The 14126-nt window shown below is 39.8% G+C and overlaps 1 protein-coding gene across 1 annotated transcript; it reads right to left on the bottom strand.

Annotated features, from left to right (window-relative positions):
• Positions 1-399: 399 nt before the first annotated feature.
• Positions 400-11179, bottom strand: LOC121526749 (otolith matrix protein). The gene is made up of 9 exons (XM_041813461.1): positions 11089-11179; positions 10776-10912; positions 10501-10603; positions 7752-7937; positions 6333-6507; positions 5579-5646; positions 1138-1322; positions 638-809; positions 400-491 (listed from the first exon to the last, which is right to left on the bottom strand). Exons 1-9 carry the CDS (start codon positions 11177-11179, stop codon positions 481-483), a joined length of 1128 nt encoding a protein of 375 aa, XP_041669395.1. The 3' UTR covers positions 400-480.
• Positions 11180-14126: the final 2947 nt, after the last annotated feature.

The raw sequence follows: 14126 nt of genomic DNA, 5'->3' as shown, positions 1-14126 counted from the left end.
AGAGCTCCTGGATGGCTCTGTAGCTGCAGCTGAAGAGGAGCCTCAAAACCCAGCTGTTCTAATGTTTACTTCCAGTAAACACTGTGCTGTGCATGACGTCATTATTGTTCATGCACATGCCAGCTCAGGGCTGTGACCTGTTCACACAGCAGTCTGCTTACAGGCTATATTAGAAATCTTATGTAAATAACCAAACAGAATACCAGATCTGAACAATAAATCAGAATTGGGCACGAAGGCCTGCAGTGTGAACGTAGCCTTAGAGATGCCTGCCTGTGGAGGGTACTAGATCTTAGCAAGACGAGGCTGGAATAATAGAGAACACGAGGTAAAATGCAGGGTGAAAATTTCAAACAAAATAAAGGATTAAAGATGGCAAATATGGAAAGACAGATGGCAGGGAGGAGAAGGCAGAACGGGAGGACGGAGATGGAGGGATTGGGTGGAACTTGAGGCTCTGGATGTCTTCCTCCTGTTCCATCAGCAGAAGCCTGTTAGAGGGAGAGCACAGTAATGAGAACAGCTGTAGCAGATACACAGAAGGAGGAGGAAAAAAACACTCCTTTCCATCCCTTCTTCATCAGCAAAGCCACATAAACACACTTCCACACAAGCAAAACACCCCCCTCCCTCTTACCCTCACACTCGAAGGCTTGCAGCACGGTGGTGTAAGTGGGGCCAAGCCAAGAGGTGTAGCTACCCAGAACCCTCTGCAGGTGGTGTGTGGAATCGCTGAAGAGCAGATCGGATTCGCCATAGCCGGCTGAACTGAACAGGCTGAAGCCCTCGGTGGCGTTGCCAAACACATTCTGCAGGAGAGAAAAAGTGTGACGGGACTTAATGCATGAGGGCATGCATGGATGTGCGTTGGAGTGTGTGTTTCTTGTCGTTTGTGTGTGTGTTTGTGCAGCCAGAGGATCAGCACAGGAGCTATCAGTCATCCTGGCGTCTCCCACACACACTCAAACAGTCTGGGTAAGGAAGAAGGATGGTAGTTTAGCAGAAACCTGCGTTCTGAGACGTGCTGATCGATAAGGCAGACTCCACAGAGATATGAGACACACGTAAACACCCTTTGCTGGGGAATGATACGCACATACACAGACAGAGCTGAAGCATTTGTCTGTCCACACCCACCTGTAAACGCTCCAGGAACTTCCAGACGCGACACTTGTCCTCCATGCGGACCACCACAGCGTTAGCGGGGACGGCTGCCAGGTGGCATCGCTCATACTCCTCCAGACCGGCCTCGGTGCCATCAGGACACAACAGCTTCAGATCCTCCAGCTCCAGATCCAAGGCCCAGGACTCCTGGTTCTTACCTGAGGAGGGGAGGAGTGAGGGTGTGGCAGTTTTTCACTCAAGCTAACAACTCAGAGAAAGAGCAGACTTTAGACAGAGTTTAACTTTAAAAAGAGGTGCCAATACTAAATGGAATATGGTACTTTGCTGCTTAAATGACACTTTTTTCAGACTCTAGCGTCCTTGGACCATCCAAATGTAGCTATGGCTTGACTTGTGATTTATAAGTGTGCAATTAACTTTACTCCAGTTGTGCTTAACTTCTTTAAATCAATGATAATAAAGTCACAATTACTGGATTATTAACCTGACACGCCAGATAGACTGTTTCATATCTCCATGTAAACATGTCACATTTGTCTGGGAAACCTCCCACACACAGTGTTTGGGAACAGCAGGACTTTTTGAAAAAATTATCTGAAGCCAAGAAAAGTTTTCAGTGTGGCTCTTTGCTCTTGTTTTTATCAAGAAATGTAGATCAGCTCTGATAAAACTGACTACATTATGACTACTTCCAAGCTAATTGCTACATCAGTGGCAGCCATTGTATATACTGACCAGGGACGTCACAAGGATTGAAAGATGGGGGGCTTAGCCTCAAGAGTTGCATGTAATGTTTGAACAGACTCTTTTAAATCACACCTTAAAAGGCTTAATCAATTAATTTATTAATTTTTATTAGTTGTAGGGCATTTATTAGGACCTATTATCTGGCTCACACCTGAACCTTCAGGAGGTCTCCCTTTTTTCTGAAAAATAACAATCGTTTGAGTTTATGAGTTGGTATTTAAAAGTTTGGGAAAATATCCATAAATGTATTTACTAAAATATAAATGTGGTATGTAATATCTAAAAATATATAGTTTCATATCCTCTCTTTCTTCCTTCAGGCTGTCCATGCTTTCCAAATCAAACTAGAATGTCTGCCACTGATATTTCTCACTGTCTGAAGACAGTCTATGTATTGAACAGAAAGTAATATAATGGTGTAATTAATTTAGTCACTGTTTTACTGTAATTACTGTTGGGGGGCTTAGAAACATTTATAGTGGCTTCAGCCCCCCCAAACAACGGCCTAACAATGTCCATGATACCAGCTCACAGTACTAAACTAAACTCTGTCTGTAGCTATCGCAAACTCATGCTGAAGCAGGTCGAGTGAAAACATCTTTTCTGTCATGAAAAACTTTAAGTGCCGTTTGTCACTCCTGCTATGCTATAGCTACATCCAAGAAAACTGCTACACCTGCGGCAGCCATTATTACCAGCTTCCAGTACAACTAAACCCTGCTGTAGCTACTGCTGCATTCTCCTCAAATGACGCTGATTAGTCTGTTCCATTTTCAGATTTGGCACAATCGTTTTAAACTGGAGCTATGCAGGATGGATCTGCCTGAATCTGTACGATCCATCTGCTTTGCAGGGTTACTGGGTTATCCCATCTCTAAAAGTCTTGCGGGGTAGATGAGCCCTGCTCAGCTGTATGACACCTCTGGTGTAAAATATTAATGCTATCATCAAGTATAAGGTCTCAGTGAGTGGTGGGCCTGTGGTGGAGAAGTGTGGAGAAAAGATCATCTGTGTATTCTGTCAAACAGCCAGTCCTTAAACAGAATCCAAAACAATCTGGCTCTTTGAACAGGCTCGTTCAAAAACACTTATTTAAGTAAGCTACAAACATGAGTGACCTTACATTTACAAAAACAAGCCAACAAAAAGACTACACACAAAAATAATGAGGAAAGAATGGATGACAGTATATTATTTAAAGATAAGTTACGGCCCCAAGAATACTACCTACAATGGTAAAATGATCATAATTACATTTTCTTATGTTAAAAACAATGACACACTTAATGGAAACAGTAAAGTTTAAGTTTATTAAAGTAAAGTAGATCATTATTTTCTGTGTGAGTCCTGGGGGGCCCAGAGGAAACAATGCTGAGACCACTGTCCTGAAGGGTTTTACCATAAAAGCAGCATAGTAAAAACCCATTATAGACTAAGACGCCACAATAACTGTGTTGGGCTGCTGCTGTGATATGACAGTATGTCAGCCATAGTCTATTGGTAGTGGCAAGTCACTGCTTCAAGCAAGTGCATACGAGTATGACAGGAAACTTTTATTATTTCTGAATAAAATGGTGGTTCAAGTTAGCAATCAGCATCTTAGCATTAAGAGTCTTCACTATATTTCTCTTTTTTCATTTGTATTTCTTATGTCAGATGAATCTGAACCTCTATTGAAACCTAGATGATTTAATTTAGTTCTCCAAAGAAGAATTTTTATTGCATAACTGAATTAATCTAAACAAATAAGAGAGAAGAGGAAGAGGAGAGGCCACCTTGAGGCTACTTCCTGTCTCCCCAGACAACAGCTCAGACCTTCTGTGTTTTCTCGACCTCTGTTAATTGGTCTGACTCTGGACATTTCTGAACCATATGACAAAGCATGCTTCGTTAGGCAGCCACAGCGTCTGTGGAGCCGGCGTCAAACTGTTCCTTCTCGGCTGAACTAGCAGAGTCTGTGTAGCGTGACTGTGATAATGATCACCATTAATTTAGGATGTAGCCCAAAGCAAAGCAGCAGATGCAGCAAACAGAGAATTAGGGTATTTCTTTACAGGACAAAAATGTCTGAAACACTGTCCTCATCCTTCTGATGAGAAAATATTTGTTTTTTATATTCTCTGATATTTCCTGTCTCTTTTTTTTTCTTTTTTATCTCTGAGTCACCAAACACAGATGTAAACACATCCTCCTGTCAGACATCCTGTGAGAAACCTTGGGAAACACTGACATCCTGTGTTGTGAAAGGGACTAGCACTCTGTCCTGGCCCCAAGCAGGCCTGGCCAGAGAATAGACTGGGCCCCTGATAAACCCAGAGAATGGCCCCCTGATAAACCCAGAGAATGGCCCTCTGATAAACCCAGATAATGCCCCCCTGATAAACCCAGAGAATGGCCCCCTGATAAACCCAGAGAATGGCCCCCTGATAAACCCAGAGAATGGCCCCCTGATAAACCCAGAGAATGGCCCCCTGATAAACCCAGAGAATGGCCCTCTGATAAACCCAGATAATGCCCCCCTGATAAACCCAGAGAATGGCCCCCTGATAAACCCAGAGAATGGCCCCCTGATAAACCCAGAGAATGGGCCCCTGACAAACCCAGAGAATGGCCCCCTGACAAACCCAGAGAATGGCCCCCTGACAAACCAAGAGAATGGGCCCCTGACAAACCGATAATGGGCCCTCCCAAGTTGTGATTTACAGATAATATCAGTGTATGTGTGTTGGATCAGTATTATTGGTGCTAGCATCCTGGCTAACAGTTACTACATTTTGGAGCTGAAAATTGTGTCAAACTGTTACTGGGTGCTGTTTCAGAAATTATTTCTTTGTGCCACTTTTTTAACCTCTTTTCACCACTGTTTCTGCCTATGTTTGCCACTTTTTTCCCACTTTTAACAAATTTCTTAAAATTTAAACCAATTGTTGCCACTCCATACCAATTTCCACCACTTCATCCAACCATTTTTGTCAACTTTTTGTCTACTTTAACAAATGAAACCTCTTTTTGCACATTCTCGTCTTTATTTTCCATTTTTAAAACATTTTTTTTTACCAATTTTAACCAGTTCTTGCTACTTTCTAACACATTCTTACTACTCTATCAGGGCATTTTTTAACCAGTTTTGCCTCTTTTTGCTCCTTTCTAACCACTTTTTTAAATCCATTTCTCCACTAATCATATATTTCCTCATTCAACCATTGTTTTGCCACTTTTCAACCCATTTTCACCCGTTTCTGTCTATTTATCCACCTTTTTTCCACTTTTAGCCCATTTCTTCAAATTGTTATGAATTTTTTACCCATTTTCATTTCTTCATCTGGCCATTTTAACCCATTCCTTCATTTTTTTTTTCCAATTTCTTGCCACTTTTTAACTCCTTCTTACTACTTAATCTCATCATTTCTACAGCTTTTTGCAGCTATAAACAAGTTATTGCTTCTTTTTGCCCATTTTTGACTATCCATTTTAACCACGTTTTACCCATTCTAAAGGTTATTATTTGGGTTAAACATGAAATATGGTTATCACAGACTAATTTACAGTGGACCATGATTTTACTGACATCTATGGGCCCCCCATTTGCCAGGGCCCCCAAAAAGCTCGCCCCTTTATCTCCTCTTATGGGTGGCCTTGCCTCAGGTAACCCTGCCGTAATTAATTTTAATACTTGCATTCTTTATCAGCTTAAATCAGCACTTACCGTCTACATTATCATACAGTGTCGTGTGTTTGACAAAAGCAACATCTCCAAGGTTTTCTGCAACACATCTGAAAAAAAAAAACACCATAAAGCAAATGAATAATAAAACACATGAAAATGAATGTAAAAACAAAGCATAAATAAAATAGAAATGAGCCCAGTAGGTAATAAATTATCCTAACAGCAGGATCCTGGAGACTACGAGTCAAGACTTTAGCCTTCTATTGTGGTCTAGAGGAAACAGTCCCGGCTCCTGCAGCTCTTTAATTCACACTTTTTCTGCACTCTATGCTACAGAGAAAGACTTTGATTTTACACACTGGGAAACACCATTAAACAGACTGGAATTACTTCTTAATTTGATTTTTTATTTTTAGTTCAATACTTCAGGGAAAAGGTCAGCCATGTTTCCCTGAAACTCTTTGATTTTGAATTTGTTTTCTGGTCTGGAAAAGTGTAACAGACCCTAGATTATTAATTAATGAGAAAAGTGTTCAATCAGACTGAATATTATGGAAATTCATGTTTTTCTAGTAAGTAATTAGTTAGAGTGAACACTCGTAATGCTCATGTTTTTTGCTCTCTTTCCCCTCAGCAGCTTTCAGTTGAAACTTTGACAGAAGAAATGAAGTTTAGATTTAAAATCTTTTCAGTACTGATCTTTTGAATGGTTAAAGGTCAACCCTGCAAAGCAGATGAACTGGCCAGACTCCACGTCTGTCATCAGCTACTTAGGTCCGAGTCAGTGTCGTACCTGAGTGCTCCGGATTCCCCATAATGCCTCTCTTTGGGATTGTTGGCACAGATGTGTCTGTCGTTCTCGTCTCCTATACACGCCTCACATAGGTTCTTTGGGTTGTTTCCTCTGGGGTCGTGCTGGGGGTCTTTAACTCCAGGCACACAGCTGTAACCGAAAAAGTTTCCCACGGCTGGAGAAAAGACAAAATTAGTATGTGAAAGGGGGATCGCTGATATATGATCAAAATCTGCCACTTCAGTCAGCCAGTAACCAGCACCTTTAGTTAAAATAAAAGGTCTACAGTTATTCAAGACAAGTGGGACAGAAGGGACAAACTCAGCCAACTCTCTGAGCTTTGCATCCTGAAAATCTTCAACCATCATTCAACCATAAAATGAGTCTAAAAGTATTACCTCCTTATTTTTATTTCAGAAGCAAAGGATTTCAAAGCAATGCATAGATTTAAAAGACATTAACAAGACTTAAGTGTTGGCATAGATATTAAATATAGCGCAGCGTTAGCTCATGCGGGACTGGTAGTCTTACGCCCAGCTGTGATCAGCTGATGGCCAGCTGATCCCAATTGTCGCCTCATAGCTCCCACAGCCAATCACAGCTCTTTCTCTCAACACAGCAGTCCATTCAATTATGACGCACTTCTCACGAATCCCTGCTTGCATTAATGCTGATGCACCATGCTGCTGCTGCTGCTGGCAAAGTTTAACCTCTTCCACCACAGCCTCCTCTTTTATAGCATAAAGCTTGTTGCATGCTCATATTGAGATTCATGCTACTACTGGATTAATTGCTTTTGAACTAATTTTACTGTATTCAGTCATCTATCCATATGGAGGTTTCTAGCCATGCACTTCCTGGGAAACAAAAGCATGTTGCGCTTCCTCCGGCAAGTAAAACTGTAGATCCATTTTGCAATAAAATAGTTCAATGTATGGTAAGGGTGTTCCTGAAGGAAGTACGATCAATGAGCCAGTGGCGTTTATTTTGTTTAAACAGGCATCTGCTAAGTCACCTATATTTTCTTTTCCTATAATAAACCCTTAAAATGTTTGTTATGACTGTAACACAGCATATTTGAATGTTTAGTGGAGCATCACCAGTTAATTCAGCACGAGCCAAACCATGACACCCATCCTGTGCATCAGACAAAATAAATGTAGGAAAGGATAGAAGGTAGAATCTTGTGGTTGTGTTTGGTTGCTTCTTGGATTTAAAATGATGTTTATGGTTTTAAAAGGTAAAGCCCCACCTGCAGAACCTCTGTTATGGGAATGGGAATCCTGTATTGGAAACAAATCTCCAGCTGCTTTTGCTTTTCTAATCTGCAGTCTCCTCCTCACCTTCACTCCTCCTTCCTCATCACTGCTTAAACCTCAGAGCACATACACTGACCCCTCTCATCCTGCTCTGGCTCACCTTTTGGGAAGTTGCACTGCTCCCCCACGCTGATCTGGGAGGTGTTGACCAGGTAGCCAATAGGAACCGTCCACCCCACCGTGGTGCGCATGCCGGGGTGGCAGGTGCTGCGTTCATGCATCTCCAGAAGGGACAGATCGGAGGAGGAGCGACGCGCCATCGCCACCACGTAGTAACTGATACCATCTGGAGAAAAAACAAAAGTCTGATCAGGGTACAGGGAAAGTGCTAGAAACCAACTGTATGTTGCAGATTTACATGTCTTTAGCCAACACTGATTACTTTTGATGTGCACGGCTGTAAAATGTGTTTTCTGAGTCTAATCATTAACTCCATTTTCTGTATTCATCTTATTCATAGGGATGATTTAAAAGTACAAATACATGGCATGACACTAGCTATTGATGTTCTCTGTTTTCTTTATTTTTTTATTTTTTGGAGCACTGAAGTGTAGATCTGTGTGTCATCTGCATAGTTTTGATAACTTTTCTTGTTGTTTCTGTAATCTGAGCGAGTGGAAGCCTTCAGTGCCAGCTATCTGTACCTCATAGACCCTTGTCATTTCCATCCATTTACTACACTGCTTATCCTGTTTGGGGTTGTGGGGGGCTGGAGCCTATCCCAGCTGTCAGATGTTAAACACGAAAGGCCCCAGAATGGAGCTTTGAGGAACTCCATATGTAATTCACTGTTTACCTGGATGCCATGAAAAGTAAACTGACTGAGGCTTCTTAAACCCAGTTAAGTCAAAAGAGTTTTTTAACCCCTTAAAAATCCCAGGGCTCACTGGTGCGCAGAATCTTTTTTTTAACTGTTGAGCTATTTACAAAATGACTGTTCAGAAGTAAACCATGACATACATCTTGAGGAAGCTCTGATTCTTAGAATTCTGAACCATTCCAGGATAAAAACTAAAACAGCAGGTACAATCAATTCATTTGGCAGAATTCAAACAATAATAAAAGTGACTCAGCTCACCATTAGAAGCTCTCCTCCCTCCTGATCAGAATATTCCATCAAAAACAGAACGAGTCACCAAAATCTAAATCCAGTCAGATATTTGGTTCAAAAACAGGATTTCATCCATAAAGATCCAGGGACTGGTTTTGTATCTTTGCAAATTTGCAGTTAGTGTTTGCAATAGACCACGGTATTTGCTGTAATAATGTATTTTTCCAGGTAATTACTTTCAATGCTGTATAGAAAAAGCTCTGCTAACCTAGACCCTTTTAAACTCCAGTGTGAAAAATCCTGGACTTCTCCTCATAACCAGCTAAGATGTCGTGTAAATTCAGATAGGAAAAAACATTTTGTTTTTTTGTTGTATTACACAATAGCAGTAGCAGCTACAGGCAGTCTGTCAGTTTTGGGTGAAACTTCAGAGTGTTATCTTTTGAAAGACACCTTGTTTGAGCTTGTACTACAAATGGATCAAACACAGAATTCAATTAATTTGAGTATTCCTCGATAGAGTTTTTAACTAATTTTTCCTGGAATTCTAAGTTTTGTGTGTGTGTGTGTGTGTGTGGGTGTGCGTGTGTGTGTGTGTGTGTTTTTACCAAATAAGACTTCTGATGTAGAAATATAAAAAACAACAACAAAATATGAGGCTATTATCAGTGTATTAATCCAAAAATTACATGCATAAATGCTTTTTGTAATTTTAAGAAGAATAAACTAAATATGAGTGCACATCTGGACAGCACACATCTTTAGTTGTGAGTGTGGATGATTTTAAATCTGTTCCTAAAAGGTTTGAGTCTTCAGCCTCTTATGAAGAAACCCCAAATTAAGACATTTCATGTGCTATTTTTCAAACTTCCCCCCTTTTTTTCTTTCACATTTTTTTCACATTATTGACATTTAAAATGAGTTTATTACATAAAAAAGGCCAATGGAACTAACAGTGTGCATGTAAATATTTTGGCATTACTGTCATAAAAAAAATGAAAGGAAGAAATCCAAAATGACATGAATGAATGAGATGTATGAATACATAAATTAGTATTACTTTTGATTATACAGAGAGCAGTTTCCACATCTCAATAGCTGTAGGACCAGGCATAAATGCCCTCTTTAGTCCACTGTTAAGCAGTGGTGTAGTTTTGCCTGCAGACGTGGATGTACTCTTAATTCATGCTCCACGTTTTTCAATGACACATCCAGGAAAGGATAAACGGCCTGAATTAGACTGCACCTAAAAACAGGCCTTCTGCATTTACACATTGACACTAAATTCCTCCTGGTTGACCTCAAATAGTAAGGATTAATATAAAATTATGATGAAGGAAGTAAGCTGAGAGAAAGTAGAGCCATCAGCTATGTTTGCATCAATGAACCAGCAAAGACATTCATGAGGATTAGCCAATATAGAGGCAAAGAAAGGCAAGTTCCTTCTCTCTCCTAGGAGGAACTTACAGCGTCCTTTATTACTGAATGATGTGCATCATTGGGGATTTAGAGGTCAATATACTTTGTACCGTACTACTGCTGTTAAGCCTAAATCAGAGATATTTAAAATAAGTGCAACAAGCACTTGAGGTAAACTAATCTCAAATACCTCTGATAAATTGGAGGCAACATCCTCCTCAAATCTGTCCACTGGAGAAAACTCCATATGTCAGAATGTCTAAGCAGTCTTCTTGTTGTTTCTTTCTTTCAGAATGTCACCATGCTCCTGTTGCACCTGAGAAGCTTCAGTACCTTCTTGTTAGTTATTCTCTAGGCCAGACTTAAAGCTGTGACTTACCCACTCCGTTGTAGGACTCCCCTGCAGACACCTCCAGGCCATGGCAGAGGCCGGCGGCGTAGATGTCGTCTGCAGACATGGAGGCTGCATCTGCCGTCCCATTCTGGCAAAAACACATTTGTCTTTATTTGCAGCACATTATAAAAGTAAGACTGCATTCTAAAGGACCTTGAGATTATTAAAAAAATGTCAGCGCTCTCTAATGACACTGAATAGAAATGCAGATGTAAACAGACAGACATAATTCTATTTCCAGTCCCTGTTTCTGCAGGTACCTTGATTTTGTCCATGCAATCCCTGGTGTTGAGGCCTCTGACACATTGCAAAGTTCCTCTAATATTCCGAGCTGTGGCGTTCCCTGCCAAATCCAGACATTTCTGCTCTTCAGGGTCAGACACCACGCACCAGGAGACTGAACCAAACAATGGGAAAGACTGTTAACTACATCACCTGCTGAATCAAACATACATGGACGTGTTTGAGACGTATCCCTCTTTCAAAAACATTGCTTTGAGCACGGTTTCAGAGTCTTTCCAATGTCTAACATTACTTGCAAATAATCCTTAATGAACATTATTTTGTATGTACCTGTAGCTTTTTGAGTGGAAACACAGCTGACAGAAAGAAGCTGCAGAAGAAGGAGGAAAGCTGCAGGCAATCTTCTCTCTAGATGCTCCATTTCAGCTCTGGTAGGAAGCCCTTTAGACGGTCTCTCTAATACAACAAAGATGAACAGAAGGTGGATTTAGTTGGAGTAAAAAAGGTCAGTCTGCTACCCTCCCTCTCTTATAACCTGGCCCTGAGAGAGAGAGGGGGAGGAAGGGTAAAGGTGGGAGAATGAGACAGGTAGGCTGGGTGCAGAAAGAAGAAAACATCACATTATTCCTTCATTCAGCTGAAGTCCTCAGTAGATAATCCTTCCTCCATCTCATGGTAGCGGTATAGCGTTTCTCCCTCCAATTACCAACTGAGACTGATCCCCGGTGGAGAGGATAGAAGGAGACACACGCAGGCATGGGGGCAGTTCAGGTCACCTGGCTCTGAGCGTCGACCCCGGGTCTTTAATTAAAAAAGCAATGGACAATGTGTCTCTGTGCTGGAGTCGTGTTTGGGGAACGGATACCGGCTGAGTTCTGCTCCGACTCACTGGAGACTAAAGCCCCAGGTAAGCAAGAACAAACAGCACTGACTATTGTCCTGGGCCACGGAGCCAGTGGAGGAAAACATATCTGCTACTTGATACAATTCTCCACACAGACACTTTGCAACTTTTTTGTCAGCTACAGAGCCGACTGAGAAACACAGCCAGTCTTTTCAAAGAGAGAAATGTATTCATCTTTAATACATTTGTTTTTCTAATAGTTGGCAGCAGAAAAGTCAGCTCTGCTGGGAGAGCTCCAGAAAACACTACATCTCCAAGAATGCACCTCTAGGATCTCATGCCTTTCCTGTTTGTTAAAGCGGTGGTTCCTAAATGGTGGTGTGACCTGAGGTGAGGGTGCCATGGAAATTTATACATCCATACTTTAATACTGCAACTATACAACTAAAGACTCTAATTAAGCTATTTTTGCATGGATATAAGTATGGTGTGCCTTGAGATTTTAGCTTGGCAGTAAGTGTGACTTAGGAATAACAACAGCTGGAAAACCCCCTGTCCTAAAGGAAGCCAAACAAAGACAACTACTGTATAATTATCACCATACTGTAATTATGGCTGTTTGTTTCAGACTACACAAGACATAAGAAGTAAATAATGGTAGTGTTTCCCTAGTATTTAACCCCTAATTACAATAACACAAACATGTATCCATCCATATAACCCTAAGAGATCCTAAAGAAATTTTGTTCCATTCAGGTTTTTTGTTTTCAAGCTGTTTTGAATGAATATAGCTCAAATTTTTCTGAAAATATTGATCTTTATAAATGTTTAGAATTGCCACCTGTTCCTTAAATTAGCCAAAAATGGCAAAGCTACACAAAAACCGATGAATTTGTTCCTAAGGACAAAAAATGTCCCATTAAAAACCACTGAAAATGCAATTTTTGATCCCACATTTATCTTAACATAAACAAATGCATTCCTTTATGTTCAGATTTCATTTTGGACTTTTAGCATTCAACTTTAAATTTATGTGTTTGTCCACCAGATGGTGCTTCTTTTTCCAAGTCAAAGCATGCCATAAAATTTCACTTTTTACTGTTTTCTGCAAAAAGGTGCCTTGCTACTGAGACGATAAGTGTGGCTGCTATTGATGTTGGGTTATGTTGTGTGTGTAAAAAAAATGTGTGTGTGTATTTTTAATGAGTTTTTATGAGTTTGATCTATGTAAACAGTGGAGTTGTGTAAACATTATGGTCTTTAAAGGGTTAAATATCCCCAAAAATATAATTTATTTTTGATATGCATATTTCAGAAGTAGTTTTAAAAGACTGACTCATTTAATTACATTAAAATATTAATATATAATATTTTTACATCAGTTTTTGGGAAGCAGACATTTATTGTTGTTAGGACTTCGAGTGTGAGTTTTTTTTAATCTGATACTGCAAAAAAAAGAAAAAAATATATAATAAAAATATCAATGCATCACAATCAGTGTTGCTGCCAATCACTGATCCATCTCAGGGCCTTAAAATAATAATAATAATTAAATACTCCATATTATGGAAATTATTATTATTATATCTTTTTTGTCAAAAAAAATAAAGACTGTAGATCGTTTGCCATTTCTGTTGTCAGTTTCAGGTTGGTTTTGCTGGTTTGTTAGTCTAATTTCGTTTTTTATTTTGTAAAGATGTTTTGTCTTTGTTTTTGTTTTTTTTTTTATTCTTAGTTTTAGTTCTTTCAGTAATATGGGAGAGGGCAAGAGAGAGCAAAGTTAACATTTAGAGTTTCTATTCAGATAAGATACTCTTCCCTCCCCATTTTATTTATTCACATTCAATATTTGAATACAACTCAACATTTTAATTAGTTTAATGCTAGAGTTCAGAGAAGGTAGGATTATTGTAGAATGTGTAAATACATCATATTCTCTTGTGTGTCCCCAGAGGTAAATCAAGGCACTTAGAGCAGCACCATTACAAAAAAGCAAAGAGCAGGAGTCAGCCAAAGATCACAATTAAGAATATATAAAATATATACATGTAAGAATAAGACATTTTAATGCCACCTCTGCAGCCATAAGTGAGAGTCCCAGGTTCTCCCAAGCTCTTGAAAAAATAAAGAATATTGTTTAAGAAAAGAACCAGTTTCTTACTTCTGCAGTGTACAAGCTTGTGCAAAATGAATCTTGAGATGGATCATAAAGGACATGTCAGTCGGTAACAGAGGTGGAGGAGAGGCTCGCAGGGCTTTAGCTCCGAAGCCCCAAATCTTTTATGTTGGTAAAAAAAAGTTTTCTACTTTCTGAGTGTTATGATGGATAAAGACAGATGGATGATAATAAAAAAATGAACCTTGCAGGTCACAACATGAACATCTCAGTCTTGTAGCCAAATTGAAGCACCAAATACAAACTGTTATAGTCAATACCTCTACTTTTGTGTTATAATGTTAAAAATAAACATTTTTTCTCCTGTTTTTGGGAGGAGGAATTAAAAATGATTGATCATTAGTATTT

This window comes from Cheilinus undulatus, linkage group 18, assembly GCF_018320785.1.
Source record: "Cheilinus undulatus linkage group 18, ASM1832078v1, whole genome shotgun sequence".
In the NCBI taxonomy this organism is placed as follows: Eukaryota; Metazoa; Chordata; class Actinopteri; order Labriformes; family Labridae; genus Cheilinus; species Cheilinus undulatus.
This window is presented reverse-complemented; position numbering and strand designations above follow the sequence as displayed.